This window comes from Erpetoichthys calabaricus, chromosome 14, assembly GCF_900747795.2.
Source record: "Erpetoichthys calabaricus chromosome 14, fErpCal1.3, whole genome shotgun sequence".
Taxonomy (NCBI): domain Eukaryota; kingdom Metazoa; phylum Chordata; class Cladistia; order Polypteriformes; family Polypteridae; genus Erpetoichthys; species Erpetoichthys calabaricus.
In genome coordinates this window covers 60,090,799-60,109,372 of record NC_041407.2, presented here as the reverse complement: position 1 = coordinate 60,109,372, position 18,574 = coordinate 60,090,799, and the positions used below count along the sequence as shown (strand labels likewise).

Genomic DNA, 18,574 nt, shown 5'->3' with positions numbered 1-18,574 from the left:
CTTCAGGGTTGCAGTGGTCCAGAGACTGTCTTGACAACATTGAGAACAAGGCAGGCACCCACCCTGAACAGGACATCTGTCTGTCACAGAGCTCACTCACACACAACCATACTCACAATAGCATGGATTCAGTTTAGGGCATCTAATCAACCGAAACTGTGTGTCTCAGGAAATGTCTGAAGAACCTACATAGACCCTTGGAGAATGTGCAAACTGCAAAGAGACAATGATTTGCTGCAGGATTCAATCCCAGGACACATGACTCATTAGGCAGAAGTACTTACAACTAGTTCATCAGAAAGGTTTGACACAAATATAATAATAATAATTCATTACATTTATATAGCACTTTTCTCAGTACTCAAAGCGCTATCAACACAGGGAGGAACCAGGAAGCGAACCCACACTCTTCCACAGTCTCCTTACTGCAAAGCAGCAGCACTACCACTGCACCACCTGTGAGGACTGTGAGGACCACTGAATATAATAAATAATATTCATTAGAAAACCATGCTGATGCCCATTCTGAAAGCAGACACTAACAGTTCAAGGAATGACAGTCTATTAGTGGACACACTCATGCAATCATCTTTTCTTACCCTCTACCAGGCCAATTTAGAATTGCCAATCCACCTAACCTACAAACCGTATTTGGATGTAGGGAGGAAACCAAAGGAAATATGCATAAACCATGAAGGAACATACACATTCCACAGAGAAAGCAACTAGACAGAAAAGTATGGCATGTATTATTATACAAAGAACCATGAACAAAGCACTGGACCTGAAACATTATAGCAAATTCATTGCACAGATCTGTCCTCTATGAGTTCATGTTGAGGAATGACTATAACTTTAAAAAGTAATAAAGAAAAAGAAAATATTGTCAGGGATATCGCAATTTTTTATTAATTTGAATAAAAATGTACTGTATATTTTAGATAAACATTTTGTAATGGTCTTAAATCCAAATATATTTTTGCATGCATAAAATTTCTGATCATAAGGGGGGGACCACTGAGCCCCAACTCACAGAAACAGTAATACCCAACACAGTTCCAGGTTCAAATAAAGGATTTTTATTTGCCAAAAACACTTCTTCACAAGAACACCAGCAAAATTACACCAATTCACAATTCCCTCCTTCCAACTCCAAAAGTGTTGCTGCTGCCTCCCGATTCTGACTCATTTAAGCGAGGCAGTGGGCTGTCTTTTAAATATGACCCAGGAAATGCTTCCATTTTCATGCCCCGGTGGTATGGAAACCAGGGCAGCCCTCCCACAGGCTGCACCCTCTGTTGGTATCCAAAGACTCCAAAAGGGCTGCATTTCCGGAATCCAACTCCCCTGCCACCCGGCAGGTCCCTAAACCTGGTCCGGCCTTGAGGAACACTGTCACCTGTCATAATGGGGAAGTGAACCACTCCTGGTTTATGTGTTCGCCTAGTCCATCCATTCTGGCCTCCTGCCTGGGTATGAATCCATCTTTTAATAATAATAATAATAATAATACATTTTATTTATTTGTAGGCGCCTTTCTAAACACTCTAGGACACCGAACAATAGATAAACCACAGATTATAAACAAAACTAAAATACAAAAATTCAAATCAGACATAGCAATTGTAATCAAAGAGAAAAAGCAGTCTTAAACAAATGAACTTTAAGTTTAGATTTGAAAGAATATTTCTAAACTCGGATGATAATGAGTTCCAGAGCTGCGGAGCAGAGCAACTGAAAGTTTTGTCACTATTTAATTTAAGAAAATTTGAAGAAAACCAGGATTTGACTTCTGCTATGCAATCAATAAGTGAGGAGGGTGGAAAGGAAACAGTAGGTTTGCTAGTGAGATAGAGCTGGGTGTCAACAGCATAACAGTGGAAGCTAATGTTATATTTACGAAAGATATTTCCAAGGGGAAGGACGTAAATAATGAAAAGGAGGGGCACCAAGAAAGAGCCCTGGGGCACACCTGAAGTAACAGCGGTGGGTTGGGATGTGAAAGTTTTAAGCTGAACAAACTGAGTGCGGCCTGAGAGGTAGGATCTGAACCAATCTAGTGGAGTGTGGGTAATGCCAATCGAAGATTATCTATTGAGAAGAGTAGTGTGACAAATAGTGTCAAAGGCTGAACTCAGATCAAGGAGGATGAGAATAGTAATTAAACCAGAATCCGCTGCCATGAAGAGGTTGTTAGTAATTTTTATAAGTGCCATTTCTGTACTGTAGAAAGGACTGTAGAAGGGACCAGACTGGAACTGTTCATACAGATTATTTTGACATAAATGAGAATGAAGTTGAACAGCCAATATTTTTTCAAGATTTTTGGAAATTACTGAAATTAGTCAGAATCGGCACCAGGTTTTTTTTATCCTGGCCAGGATGCCTGTCCTTAGTCCCTGGTACCAACAAAGTATATATACTGTACTATAAGCTAACAGAGAGCACAACAGGCACTGCACCATGGAAGCAAACTTACTTATGCATTAGAGAAGCACCCAATATTCGCCAGTGACAATATTTTGCCAAAAATTGCAAAAACTAGATAAATGTGGGATGCTAGTGCAGTTGTTTTCCTGCACTGGTTACAGGTGACACTTTTAAAGACATTTTGATAGGAACTGAGTAATACATCACACAGTATTGCATTTTGGATTGTGCATGTCATTTTTAGAGCATTGGTTTTACTGGATTGTTTATAGTGAGGAACAAGTAGTAGTGACAAAGTGTGAGAAACATCAACAAAAGAAAGTAATGTGCTTCATCGCTTGAGTGTATTTCCATGAAGCCTGCTTCTCAGACTGTGTCATTTTGTGGTGTCCTGCTCACTTCCTGTCTGCTTTTTGACTACCACCAATGGTAGATGGTCTCCATTATCTGCTATGAAAATATTGTTTGTGTTCTTGCGACAACTTCCTGGTTTCGAAGGCAACTCAGGTTCTGAGTTGTTAATATTTAGTGACCAATATTGCTCGGTAAATAATTTGGTTTGCTGTAACTGAAATGCTCCATTTTAGCTCCTTTTTTGTAAAACCCACCAAAGTCAAACTGGCCAATCAGTAGGAAGGCCTAGACACACACATACAGAAGTAGCAGATTTATTAATGCACATATTTTCAGTTCATATTTTTAAAATACATTCTATTTGAAAAGAATGGCTTCAATAATAAAATAATTTCTCGTCAACTAATAGTTTTATGATTCAGCTTCATTGAAAAGCATAAATCAAAAGTGAAATTGATTTAAGTTAGGCTTATACAATGGCTCAAAAACAAGTACTCAAAAAACAATTAAAAATAAGTATTTGGCATTCTGCATTTAGCCCCGTGTTTCCTGAGATTCAGCTCCAGCTTTGGGCAAAAATTTCCATTTCTGTGTATTGCTCTTATGTAAAGAAAATACTTAGTGCTTAATCTTTAACAACCTCATAGTTTTTATTAACTTGTTTCACTACTTACCTGGCCATAGTACAGGATGTCCCAGTGAGCCTGTAAAATATGATCAGACACTTGAGGCCTGCTACAGATGCTGGTGAATCAAAGTCCTTGTATTAGCAGATGGTGAAGATCCTCCTTATAGAACAAAAATGCCCTGAATTCCAATCTTCAGGTGCACTTTACCAATGTAAAAGTCTGAGTAATCCCTGATTCAGTCTGAAGTACATTCCTTACACTAAAGCATTTCCCAACAAGACAATGAAATTGAGCTTTACACGTACAAACTGCAGGGTTTAAACTATAGATGGTGGACCAGGAAGACAAAGGTCATTTAAGAATTTATTAACTGTGGAGCTTTGCGCCACAACTTAGCAGATTTTCATAATTACCAAAACACAGAAGAGAGGAATCAAACTAAAGAAAGAAAAAGGGAACACATAATAGGTGATTAAAAAGCAATTAACAGAATGTCACGCATACACGTTGTTGGACCTCTTCACAGGCTCAGTTGAAGTATGTAAGAACCCGCCGGGACAAAAGGAGGTGCTAACGCCAACAATGTTGTCTCTTTCTTTTCCCGCAGCGCAGATAAACTGCCCAAGGAAGGTCTTTAACTCCGCCCCTTCCAATCCAGTTGCCATAAAACCTGGGCATCCTGGAAGGAGGCATCATTGAATGGCCAGAGCAACCGTGAGACACAGCTCCTCTAGAATTGCTAGAGCCTTAGTTGCTATTCTAATGTTACCACTGAAGAGACAATGCTTGCAAGCGTCTCTTTTTTGTTTTCTTTAGTTTGAATTACTGTCTCCGGATGACCTGGTTGGTGACCCAAAATTTCCCATGCAGTTCCCAAGCTGTCATTACTGTACCTAACCATAAGGAATATGGCTTAAACAGAACACACGAGAAATGTGATGAACCATAACAATGTAGCCAATTCAATGTAGTCTTACATAATTCTTGAGTAATGCTGTTAAGACCATCTTCACTAACTTATTGCTTGTCAGCTTTTTGATAATGTTGAAAATCCCAATCTAATAATGGAGAATTGACTGTATAAGCAGAGTGATGCATATTTGAGGGCACTTAGCATGAAGGGAGACTGGCTGTCTCATGGGGTATAAAAGATCAGAAAAGTAGTCCTGTGGTGGTTTTATTTTTTAATCATTATTGTTGTTTTTATCTAACATGATAACACTTATTGTATGAATCCTTTTCTAAGATTTTCTCAGGACACAGCTGAGTTTGCACGTACCTTCTGTTTGAGAAATGGGGGATAGGGGGTAAATCTAAGATGATGAAGATGTGCCATTTCATTTAATGTAAGACCATAACTCATTTTCACTTTGTTCAGCTGTTGAGTTTGTACTAGAGGATTCATAGCGCATGTATTTTGCTTATTAAGGTGGCACAGTGGTAGTGCTGTTGTCTTCCAGTAATGAGACCAGGGTTCATGTTCCAGGTCCTCCCTATGTGGAGGTTGCATGGTGTCTCTGTGAGTTCCCTCCAGGTTGCTGCTGTTTCCTCCCACAGTCCAAAGATGTGCAGGAGGGTTGGGTTGGCGATGCTAAATTGGCCATGGTATGTGTTCACTCTGAGATGGACTGGTGCTCTGTCCAGAGAATCTTCTTGACTTGCGTCCTATGCTTGTTGGGTTAGGTACCAGCTCCTCTGCCATCCTATCCTGGATTAAGCTGGCATAGAGTATGGTATGGTATTTTACTTATGATTAGATTTTACCACTACCCCGGGAAAACAACTAAACCCCAGGTTGCTGCACGATCAGAAAACCGCTAGGAAAAAACGGTTTGATATTAAAAATCTTTCTGGGTAACGTGACCAACACTCGTTCTTTTATTTGACTCCTCACCATGTGCCCCAGATCAGCATCAAACAATAAGCATTACCACGATGAAGAAGAGAAAAAAATAAATACATATATAATTACATATAGACAGAAAAACCAAACAAGTACCTAACAAGATATCAAAAACAACCTTCCACAGATTAGGGGATGAGATGTTCTCTCCTAAGATAAACCGGTTTCCCCAAATTGGTTTACTGTCCTTACAGTTCCTGAGCAAGATGTAAGCCTCACGGAGTATGCTGGCAGCCGAGTTGATAACAAAAAAAGTTCTGTCCTACTTGTCCAAAGAGTGGATTGCCCTGGTGAAACCTATAAAGTCCATCTTCAGAGACGCATCTCCCTTGTATCGCTGAGTGAGAAACTTCTTCGAGTAGGTGTATTCTTGGTGCTATCTCATTGCTTCTCCTTGCTCCACTGCACGATGTCTCTCTCTCTCCCCCTTCTTCTCTGGTTAAAAGTCTTCAGCATCAATCAACATGTCTGTGTTGTGACCTCCCCCTTAAAGGTGTATTATCAGTAATCCATTTCTTGAAGTGCACCCTAAGGAGCTGCAAACTGACACCGGGACAATAGCACATGTGGCACCCGCTACAAGATGATTTCAGTCATGAAATATGAAGGTATTTAGAAGTAGCATGCTTATATTAGGTTTCCAGGCATAGAGTTGTTTGTGCCTGTACATGTTTAGGGACAGAATCAGCTATATTGCTAGTTACTGCTCCTTGGTACAAAAACTACCTATCACTGAACTTGACCATTGTGACTTTATTAAGATGTGTTCATTAGTGTTTGCAGTCTTTAAGTCATTAGAGCACCCTTTCAGAAAATTCTTTTTAAGGTGCTGGAAGCCTGCATTTGTTACAACTAGACTGTCATAGTGCAAAGGTTTACTAACGATTCTCGATTCTTTTTTAAATTCCATATTATACCAAAATACTTACTGTGGCATTCCAGTGTCCGTTTTTAGGCCACCTGTCAATTATGCTCTGGAGTTTTCTATAGAGTTTTGTTTTGACTTCCTTGTCTGCATCTAAAATTCCTTCATACATAGCAATGACTCTAATTATGAAACTTTTACCTTTGGATGGAGGCATGCCAGTCTATGTGACATTGTTATCATACTAATAATTATTTGTGAACTGCCTAGTTCATTGCCACATCTTCCAGAGTTGGGAGAAGAGCTGCTGTAATGAAGCCAGCAGTTTCTGTTGAGTCCAGGTATTTTTATAAATTTTACTTAGGATATGTTGATTCTGATTTCAGAAATGCACGCTTCATCAGTACAATAGTTGTAAAGGGTTTTGGTTATTATGCATCACATGCTTGGATGTATAAATGTTTGTACATTCACACTAGCAACAATACATTCATTTTTTTTTGTTGAGTATATCAGGTTAGCTTAGTAACCAACTGAACTACTGGTAAGAAAGGGCAGGAAGTGTTGCAGAGGACACCATAACTTGAGGATAAATTGAGGAGCATGTATTTATGAGGAAACTTCATGCACTTTGGGTACAGGACATGTCCCCATGTCAACCAGTTTTTTTCAAGTTTACTCCCTTGGCCTATCTATAGATCATCCATCATTCTATAGATCATTATCCCTTCTATTGATCATAGGAATACATCCAGAGGGCAGCAGTAGCAGGACAGTAGCCTTAAAGCAAGTCACATTTGTACTGTAAAGCACTGTGGAACTTTGTAGCAAATAAGATTTTCAGCCATGAGACCACCATACTCTGATGAAAGCTGATATTGCCATCCACAACTGTTTGTGTGGTTAAACTGAGATTACTTAACATGCATTTAAAGGATTCTTTTTTAAAAATTTAAAAGTTCAATGTAGGGTGCTGGGTCTTTATATAGAGTATATTATAAACTAAGACATCTACCATTTTAATCATATTAGGTAAAAAGAAACTTCCTGAAGAAAGTCCGTATACACCAAACAAAAGACGTCGGCCTTGTGAAAATGAGGAAGAGCTGACGGCCTGTAAGTATGTGAATAAAATAAATAAAACATTGTTTTTTATGCAAACAATATTAAACATTTATTATGAAATAAATTGTTTGATCAGGAAAATGCATTATTAAAAAAAACTCTAAGCTGTTGTGGTGGACAGCTGGGGCCCTTACCCAGCTAGGATGCCTTGATAGTGGAAGGGGGACTGGGTAAGAGAGTTTATTCAGAACTTTATCTCCCCCAGAACACTAGAGGGCAGCTCCCCTGGCTTGCAGTGGGGCAATGGGTTTGGAGCATAGAAGCTCATCCCTGCTGGGGCCTGTGGCCACCGCCAGAGGATGCCTGGACATTTGCCGAGCCCTGTTTGCCAGCACTTCCGTGTGTGGTAGAAGAAGCTCTTTGGACACCTGGAGTGCTTCTGGGTGTCCTAAAAAAGGAGCCAGCTGCTACTACTCGGGGAGCCAGAGTCAGGAGGAGGTGGACAAAGCTTGCTGGAAAAGGAATGGAGGCAGAAAGAGAGAGAGAAAATAAGAGAAGAAAAGAACTGTGAATTGTACTTTAGTGCATTGTGCTGTGCTCTGGGGAGTGAGAAAAAAGCATGTCCCCACTGTAAATAAAAGTGTGTTATGTGCTACACTTGTGTCTCTGCCTGTCTGTGTTGGGTTAGGGCAGCTGTATTCGCCCTGGTGGTCCACACTGTAAATAATCCTAAATAAAAGTATTTTTTCTAGATTATGATATGGAACGTGAATCAAGAAATATTATATCACAGATATATAATAAACTGGAACCTTTGTCATGTATTGGGAAGAAAGAGACTGACTTTTTAAAAGAGTTAAGGTATGTTTATTTTATTGAATTATTTTTTGCTTTGTAATTCTTTAAATATATTTTCAACATAAAGAACTGTATTTTAAATATATTCGTTGTATTACTCTAAATTGTAATTCAAAAGATTTATTTCAATATAGTACTTTAATAAGTAAGCATTCTATCATTGTTACAGGCACTGCTTTTAAAAAATATAATATATCAAAGGTATTTGTTTAAAATCATAGCATTCATTAATTTTCCACTTGAACTTGTGTTCTAAAGGGAGGGATTATTTTATAAATAATAAGAAAGGCACACATGTTCTTGCAGTTTCATGAGCCCAAATATGAAAACTGATAATTTGTTACTAATCTGCATTTTAAGATTACGCATACTGCATATTGTGAAAAAGTGTATCCATGTAGTTTTAAAAAGGAAAAATAAAAGCAAAACACTTTTTTAAGATTTAGCCATTTTAAAAAGTTCCAGCTGTGAATTTCACCTCACTGATCATCTCCCCCCATGACAATTTTTCTTCACCTTGAACATTATTGAGTGATGATGCCCAGATCTCAGATCTAGACAGTAATTACTGAAAAGGTGTCACATTTACAATTGCTCTTTCATAATGAGAGCATTGACAAATCTGAAAAAAAAACATTGCTACTTCAGCTATTTCAGTCATAGAACTCAGAAAGCATCTGCAGCTGGGGACTGATTGTGGTTGTGTGATGATGCTGCAAGATTCTGTATTAACATGGGACAGAACCAGATGCTGTCTTTGGAAAAGTTGGTTTAAAACTACTATGAATCACAGCTCCAAACTACCTCATTATATTCTAGGCTTGATTAGATATCTAATGAGATAAAGTTACTAATTACTTTTACTTTCTCAAAAATGTTATCCTAAATTGTTTTTTTTTCATTTACCATATTCTCAGCAAAACCAACTCAGCTTGCATTGTAAAATTCAATAACTGATATGTGGCACTTTAACTGTTTCATCATGGCTTAGCTCTATTGCATTATCTTTCTCTACTGACTCAAAATGAGACAGTAAAAGATTTAAATGAAAAAAGGATCGTGAAATGAGACAAGTTTAAGAAAGGAGGCAAGGGTCAAAACCAGAAAAGATAGATGACCAGCCAGCCAACTTTGATTTTCTGCTAAAGAAAAGTTTTTAAACAAGAAAAATATTAGTTTTCACATGAAATAGAGAAATCAACACAACACACACCAACATGGAAATTCTAAAACTGGATACTCTGGGGTAGGATGTGCTGGTTTTTATACCAAATGACGTGATACATCGCATACTCCCAGGTGATTCTGGGAAAGATCATCATGGCAATGGTTGATGTTCCACTATCAACAATATGATAGGACATTATTCAAATTTAACTTCATAAATATTTCTTAAAACAAGCAATGAATTTGAAAATCCTATTTATTGGTGTCCAAAGCCCTATATTTCACATTCAACATGTACTCAGACCTTGTTGAGAAGGCAACAAAAATTTAAAAATATAGCACATTATGATAACTGCATTTTTCATTTCCCCAATGTTTTTTTTTATCATGCATACAAATGACACCACAGAAAGTGGATAATGTTGATTGGCATTGAGAACTTAGTATAGACATGCAAATGGCCTAGGATCTTTCAAAAGTTAAAAGGCTTTAATAAAAAGTGCAAATAGTTTGGTTCAGATTAACTGCCCTGTCTACAAAAGTAGTATAGCACTCTCAAGTGCATGCTTGACCAATATGTATCACTTTGCCACTTGGTGTGACTCTTGCTCCATAGGTCATATAAAATATAACAACACAGATGGCTCCTCACGCAATGACCTCATCTCATTTGTACCATAGATCATGATTTTTGTTAGGTAAAACATATATATAATAATAAGAAATAGCATTACAATGTTTTTCACACACTTGGAGCAATTAGCACATATACTGCTCCAAAAGTCCAAATGGAGAAAACAGAACATAGAACACAGTAGATGGGGCATGCTTTGGGAAAAGAGTACAACAATGTAAGAAAATGCAGTCGGTTTAATGCAATCGGTAATAAATAGTCCGTTTTCTTTACCTGATGCTGATATGCCTCTGAATTGCAAGGTGGCTGTAGCTGGAAAGACATGCAACATAGAATTTGACTATATATGAGACACTGTTTAGGAAAAAAAAACATGATTTGAGTGTGCATCTTCCTTCAAACCACTGTGTCTGTTTGTGATTCAGAAATATGAGACACACTGTGCATGTTTTTACAGAGCAACATTTGTTAAAAGCCATGGCAGAATATAATTGTTGATGAAACAGAATTGGTAAGCAAAAAGGAGTAAAACATACAGCTTGAAGCTATAGCGATGCTTAGTCCAAATACTGAATGGTGGTCACTGATGGAAAATGTCAAAACTCTGCCCGTGACAACCACTGCGAGCAGACAAGCAAACAGGAAGTATATGCTTACCTCAAGAAAAGTATACCAAGAAACTGTGATAAAATTTATTACTTTCTGGGTGGTTTTGTTCCCGAGTCATAAGCATGCATGTTCAGGTCTACCATCAGGGTGACTCGAGTAATCACAAAGGGGCCTTTGCATACGGCATAAAAAAATTATTAGTAACAATAAATTCCAAAATTTTCACTAACAGGTATTCACAGAAAGTGCTTTCTGGCACCCATCCCTACCATATTTCTTTCATGCTGTTACCTGCTCCCTCAATAATCATTTCAAAAATGCAAGAACTGAATAGGAATGTTTTTTAAATTTATAAAAAAACGCTTCACTTTAGAACACACTCTCATGTTGCAATTAATATTTACCCAGACTGTGAAGAAATAACTGACTAGAAAAATACCAAAATCTCCCGAATCTTGCTAGACATATGATTTATTGTACTTGATACCCAAATAAAAAAATGCTGGTTTGACCAAAGCAGTGGATGTCATTTTTAGCTGTTAATTTTCTAATTATGTTTCTTTTTTTATCTTTATTTCCTAACTTTGACTAAGGCAACAGCCTTTCTTTATTCTTTAATGTCAACATTACCATTATTTCTTGCCTTATTTATTAAAAAAAATAAGAAAAGTACTCAACTTTCCATTTGGGTTCTTTCTCATTTCATCATCTCTCTGTAAACTTGTTCTTTAGCTTTTCGCTTGATATCAGTTTATATCAGATATGGCAGTATAAAATGAAACAATATCAAAGTCAAGCACCGTACATTTATATCTTCCTGTCATTATACACAACCATTGGAAAGATAAAGACCATAGACTTGGAATTTTTATGACAAAACTAGTGAACATTAAGTGGAGTCAAGCCGTTTCTTTTAAGGGGAAGTTTACTTTCTGAAATAAACCATTAAATTATAAAAGCATGCTTAAAGTATTTGTTTTTTCCTTTTACAGAGACAAGGTCTTGAACTTGAAACAAAGGCAAATTAATGAGGAAGTCGTCATTGGAATATTTGGCGTGACAGGAACAGGAAAGAGCTCATTGATAAATGCTCTTCTAAATGAAATGAATTTGCTGCCCACTTCATCATCAACAGCCTGCACCTCCTGCATTGTCCAAGTGCAGACTCATGAAAGCAATTGCTCCATGTACAGAGCTGAGATCGAGTTCATAAGCAAAGAGGTTAACAGAATATATTACATTATACAATTACATAAAATCTTCACAACCTCAAAATAAGTTCACAACCCTCTACTGACATGCAGATCATTCTTTCGAAGTTCTTAGAATCCATGTTTCTATAGAAGTCCAAATTTGTACAAAAAATCACTTTACATGGGTATTTTTGTAATATTACTCATATTACCCAGATATTTGTATTTTACAGGTTTTATATCTGTGTAGATTTTTTCAGGGTTGTGTGTTAGTGTTGCCTGTTATAGGAAGACATAAATTTATATTTAGTCAGAATAAGCTGAAATTTCAGTTAAAGAAGATTCAGAAAAAAAATGAATGAATCCGTACTATTAATATTAGTAGTAATAATGTAGAAGTATTTTCATGTCTACAGAGTACATAAAAGCAGTTTGAATATGATGTTTAAGATGAGTATGAGGCAAAGGTATAGAATGTAATCTTTTACCTCTAGGTATTTCTAGTGACGAGAACAGCCCGGACACAGACAGGCAGACATCGTTTGAATCACCACACACGTTTATTTACAATTGTTATTTACAATTATGCCAGACACAACCCAGTGCTGCAGCACCAATCACTCCAAAGTCTAGACCTCTTTCCTCAATGCCTTTCTTCACCGCCTCCTCTCCTCTGAGCTCTGTCCTTCAACACTCCCGACTCCATCGAATGGAGAGAGGCGGCCCCTTTTATAATCACCCGGACGTGATCCAAGTGCTTCCCAAAGAGTGTCGGCCGGCACTCCCTGGTGTGGTGGAAGTGCCGGCTGTACACCCGGAAGCACTCCGGGTGTCCCTGGTCTTCTTCCCCCCAGCACTTCTGGGTGTGCCGAAAGTGCTGAGGGCTAGGGCTCCTCAGGCAACCGGGCACCCCCTGGCGGTGACCACAACAACAACAACATTTATTTATATAGCACATTTTCATACAAAAAGTAGCTCAAAGTGCTTTACATAATGAAGAAAAGAAAAAATAAAAGACAAAATAAGAAATTAAAATAAGACAACATTAGTTAACATAGAAAAGGAGTAAGGTCCGATGGCCAGGGTGGACAGAACAAAAAAAAAAAAAAAACTCCAGAAGGCTGGAGAAAAAAATAAAATCTGCAGGGGTTCCAGGCCACGAGACCGCCCAGTCCCCTCTGGGCATTCTACCTAACATAAATGAAATAGTCCTCTTTGTAGTTAGAGTTCTCACTGAGTCACTTGATGCTGATGGTCATACAGACTTCTGGCTTTTAATCCATCCATCATTGTTGGAACATCATGGTGCTTTGAGTAGATAGGTTACCAGAAAAGGAAACAGAAGAGAGAGTAGGGGTTAGTACAGATTTTAGAGCCAGCATGAATAGTTATTATAATGAATTAGATATACAGAGTATCACAATTTAAATTACAGTGAAGTTATGTGAAGGCCATGTTAAAGTAATGTGTTTTCAGCAGTTTCAGGTTACGATTTGGAATATAAGATGTCAGACATTCCGATATATAAGAATTTTAAAGTCAGTCCTGAATGATACAGGTAACCAGTGTAGTGACATCAAAATTGGAGAAATGTGCTCGGATTTTCTTTTCCTGGTTAGGATTCTAGCAGCTGCGTTCTGCACTAGTTACAAACGATTTATGTCTTTTTTGGGTATTCCTGAGAGGAGTGCGTTACAGTAATCTAGCCGACTGAAAACAAACGCGTGAACTAATTTCTCAGCATCTTTCAATGATATAAGAGGTCTAACTTTTGCTATGTTTCTTAAGTGAAAAAATGCTGTCCTAGTGATCTGATTAATATGCGATTTAAAATTTAGATTACAGTCAACGGTTACCCCTAAGCTTTTTACCTCCGTCTTGACTTTTAATCCTAATGCATCCAATTTATTTCTAATAACCTCATTGTATCCATTATTGCCAATCACTAAGATTTCAGTTTTCTCTTTATTTAACTTGAGAAAGTTACTATTCATCCATTCTGAGATACAAGTTGGACATTGTGTTAGTGAATCAAGAGAATCGGGGTCATCAGGTGCTATTGATAAATACAGCTGTGTGTCATAAACATAGCTGTGGTAGCTCACGTTGTGCCCTGAGATAATCTGACCTAACGGAAGCATGCAGATTGAGAAGAGCAGCGGACCCAGGATAGAGCCTTGTGGAACACCATATAGGATATCATGTGTCTTTGAGTTGTAATTACCACAACTAACAAAGAATTTTCTCCCTGCCAGGTAGGATTCAAACCAATTTAAGACACTGCCAGAGAGGCCCACCCATTGACTAAGGCGATTTCTAAGAAAATTATAATCAATGGTGTCAAATGCGGCACTCAGATCTAAGAGGATGAGAACAGATAAATGGCCTCTGTCTGCATTTACCCGCAAGTCATTTACTACTTTAACGAGTGCAGTTTCTGTACTGTGATATGTTCTAAAGCCTGACTGAAATTTATCAAGAATAGCATGTTTATTGAGGTGCTCATTTAACTGCATAATGACTGCGTTCTCCAGAATTTTACTTAAGAAAGGCAGGTTAGAGATGGATCTAAAATTTTCAAGAGCCGAGGGGTCGAGATTATTTTTCTTAAGTAGGGGTTTAACTACAGCAGTCTTAAGACAGTCTGGGAAGACCCCCGTATCTAATGACGAATTTACTATGTCAAGAACATTATCAATTAGCACGCCCGATACTTCTTTGAAAAAATTTGTTGGTATTGGGTCAGGGTGGAGGGTTTCAGTTGAGAAATTATTCTATGTAAATCAGGTAAATCTATCCTAGTGAAAGAGTTTAATTTGTTTATAACGGAATGCTGGTGTTTAGGAGGATCCTTAGTGTTGGGGAGATATACTATGTTATTTCTAATATCATTAATTTTTTGATTGAAAAATACAGCAATAGCCTCACAGGTTTTACTGGAAGTACTTAGGAGGCATTCCTTTGAGTTACCAGGGTTTAGCAGACGATCAATTGTCGAGAAAAAGACTCTGGGATTACTAGCATTGTTAGTAATGGGCCCCTATAGGGCTGAGCTTCTAAGCTCTGTTCCCGTGGTTCCCAAAGCCACCAGGGTGGTTGCTCCCTTGTGGTCTGGAGGAGGCGTAAGCCCTCCTCCGGTCCTTCTGGGCATCCCAGCTGGATACCACCCCCAGCCGCTTGCCATACTAGGCATATGCTTAACATTGTAGTATAATTCAAGATATTTAAAACCTGCTTAAATAAAACATTCACATCCATTTAAATTCTCTATGTATATAAAATGATTAGCTAAACTGTTCTAACGTTTTCAAGCAACACCCATTTTTCTTTGTCATATAGTATACATCTATATTAGTTCTTTTTCGTCTTCATTAGGAGAATACAATAATGATACTCTCGTGTCATTACAACCAATTTAACGTGAATATGTAAAAAAACAACAAAACATTATATACATCTGCTCTGCTAAAAACAGTAGTGGTTGAGATGAAGGTGGTGCAACGGAAGAGTGGCTATCTCACTGTAGGGAAATTGTGAGTTTGTGTCTTGAGTCCTCCCTGTGTGAAATATTGCTAGAAGGTTTTTTTTTTTTTATTTAACAAAAAATTTCACCGTGCACTGATAGCGAGCGAAGCAAACTATCGGGATTGGGCCACCATAGGCAGCCAGCGGGGCACACCCCTAGTGTGTGTGTGTGTATATATATATATATATATATATATATATAAATATATATATATATATATATATATATATATATATATATATATATATATATATATATATATATCATCTATTTAAAAGTCCTTATATCTATCTCAGGGACAGTTTTATATGGCATATTAATTCTGTGATAGGAAGAGACCTGTGAATGTGGTATTATCATGTTTGTTATTGAATATTTTTACAAAGCTAAAATTATAACTTTATATGTACAAATACACAGAGAGAAAGAGGCAGACAGAGAAAGGTGAATGGTAAATGTTATACCCAACATGAAGAAGAAGGTCATCACTTATTTTGGATGTATAGCATGGTGCAGTGGTCCGGGTTAGATCCACACTCCCTGGTTGCCTCTGGGACTCTCCTTAACCCAACAACATCAATAGTCATCTATACTAATTAATAAAAAGCAAAGCCCTCACTGACTCACTGACTGACTGACTGACTGACTGACTGACTCACTCATCACTAATTGTCCAATTTCCCGTGTAGGTGGAAGGCTAAAATTTGGCAGGCTGATTCCTTATAGCTTACTTACAAAAGTTAGGCAGGTTTCATTTCGAAATTCAACGCGTAATGGTCATAACTGGAACCTCTTTTTTGACAATATACTGTAATGGACGGCAGCTTGATGGCCGTGGGAGGCGGAGTTGAGTGTCACGTCATCACGCCTCCCACGTAATCACGTGAAAAGACTGTGAATGCAGTAGGGAGAAATGAAGTAAGAGCCGCAAACAGCGAAGAACAAAAAATTCATTAAACAATTGAGAAGGGAGCGAGTGAAGCATACAAGCATCTTCATAAGGGAAACAAAGCACTGTGTAAAACGTAAGTTTAAATTAAGTTTATTGAAACGCTCCTGTTAAGGATTGCAATAACATATTTGCGAGATAAAAGAACGCAGTAGGGAGAAATAAAGGAAGAGCCGCAAACAGCGAAGAGCAAAAAATTCATTAAACAATTGAGAAGGGAGCGAGTGAAGCATACAAGCATGTTCATAAGGGAAACAAAGCACGGTGTAAAACGTAAGTTTAAATTAAGTTTATAGAAACGCTCCCGCTGCGGATTGCAATAACATATTCGCGAGATAAAAGTTTAATGAGAAGACACGAGGTATAAACGAACCACACGCAGTGGCGCAACGTTAGGGGCAACAGTTTCAACCATTCTATGATCTGCTTCTCGCAACTGAAAGACGGCACATGGCGGATGTTAGCCGACTTGCTGACCGCAACGTTAGGGGCTTCAACTCTGGCGCTGACGATAGAGATTCGATTCACGAGTGGGGATGCAGTGAGTGTGTATGCCTGATGAGCCCAGAATTAGGGAGAAACACGTGTCGCATACTCTTTGCATTGTTTGAAAGTAAACTATTAAAACCATTCTATGATCAGCTTCTGGGAACAGAAAGAGGGCACGTGGCGGATGTAAGGCGACTTCCTGACCAACCACAAGCGTAACCTGGCAGGTAACCACCCATACAGTCAGATTGTGATTCAGAAAACGAATGCCATGAATGTAATTACCACGATCTACATACTGTCAAATAAACGAAACACACGCTGTAGCGCGACAGCTGTGAAAAGCGAGGTTCACAAAAAAACAGATCCTTAACAAATTGTTATTGGTATATTTTCGATCCGTTTAAAAAGGTTTTCTTTTCTTCTTAAAAAAGCAGTACTTCGCCGCAACGAAGTGCGAGAATTTGGCTATATATATCTCCTTCTCGCAATTAAAAGAGGGCATGTGGTGGATTTTAGATGACTTCATGACCAAACATAAGTGTTACCTGCCAGGTAGGGTTACCACTTTTAATACAAAAAAATAAGGGACGCATACTGCAGCGGGTGCCACATCTCAGTGCCAACAGTTTGCAGACTCTACTTAAAGACCCGCCCTCCTCACTGGACAGTTAAAAAGACCAATCAAACTAACGATGACATCAAGTATTACCCAATCAAAAGTAGGAAAGGAGGCATCTTCATAAAATGCGTGTGGGATGATTTGCATGAGACGCTGCTTTAAAAAAAATGATAAAAAAAATACGGGACAAATCCTGTCCCGTATTGATTCAAAACGGGACGCGCAATTTCATTCTCAAATGCGGCACGATTCCGGATTTTAAAGGATGGGTGGCAACCCTACAGTGCCAGGTAACCACCCATACAATCAGACTGTGATTCAGACTAGGAATGCAATGAATGTAATTACCCCGATCTACATACAAGGCGAAAGTCTTGCAACATTCAAAGATGATGGTTTGGGATAAGTACACCATAGAACATAAAAGAGCTTATGAAGCCTTGAACCGAAAAAAGCAACATCTCAGAGATCGTTAAAAAAAAAATAGGAGGTAATGTCGTTTTACTCGCTGTAGATTTTAGTCAAACATTACCAGTTATTCCACGAGGGAGACCAGAAGATGAACTCAACGCGTGTTTAAAATCCATGCTTCTCCCACGCTCGGTTATATGTCGCGTGTTCTCGGGTAGGTACACCAAAAAATGTATACATTTAAGCATGTAATGGGCAAACAAAAAATGAGGTATACCCGAAGGCACTGCAGTAGTACTTAATGTAACTTTACTTCTTAAATGTTAATGTTTTACTGTTTAATAATTTATACGCTTCTTATATGTTGTTCAAATTCTTTTATCAAAATACCAGTGACAGCGCAATGCACGATAACATGGAGTGAATACACCATACGCATCCGCCCACGGCCGCCCTGGTGTGTGCAGATAGGAGTTGATTCTACAATAAAATAAAATAAAGATAAAAAGAGTAATACAATCATCACCCATAAAGCGGATAGTAGACGTGACGTACTATATGTGTACCACATTTCAAGTCAATAGGTGAAACGGTTTGCGAGGTACAGGTGATTTAAAATCCTGGACAGACAAACCAATAGCCACGGTAGCAAATTACAAAAGAAGATTTTACTGTTTAATAATTTATAATTTTATGAAATGTGCTTCTTATATATTACTTCATATTCTCATATGATAATGATGTTAATGTTGTTTATATTGATTTCTATGTTATTGAAACTGCATGTATGTGTGTATATGTATGTATATATATATATATATACTAGCAAAATACCCGCGCTTCGCAGCGGAGAAGTAGTGTGTTAAAGAG

General features: G+C 38.0%; 2 protein-coding genes across 3 annotated transcripts in view; one reads left to right on the top strand and one right to left on the bottom strand.

Annotated features, from left to right (window-relative positions):
- LOC114643017 (nuclear GTPase SLIP-GC-like) overlaps positions 1-18,574 on the top strand; it is a 77,744-nt gene that overhangs the window by 10,808 nt on the left and 48,362 nt on the right. For both annotated transcript variants that reach the window (XM_051918738.1, XM_051918739.1), the window contains 3 exons: positions 7,214-7,297; positions 7,999-8,107; positions 11,507-11,735. In XM_051918738.1, coding sequence (XP_051774698.1) covers positions 7,214-7,297; positions 7,999-8,107; positions 11,507-11,735 — 422 coding nt within the window. The remainder of the gene's footprint in view (positions 1-7,213; positions 7,298-7,998; positions 8,108-11,506; positions 11,736-18,574) is intronic.
- The window catches only part of eif3i (eukaryotic translation initiation factor 3, subunit I), a 342,432-nt gene continuing 326,950 nt past the window's right edge, over positions 3,093-18,574 (bottom strand). The window contains exon 12 of the mRNA XM_028819126.2: positions 3,093-3,111. The gene's annotated coding sequence lies outside the window, so the exon portion shown is untranslated. The remainder of the gene's footprint in view (positions 3,112-18,574) is intronic.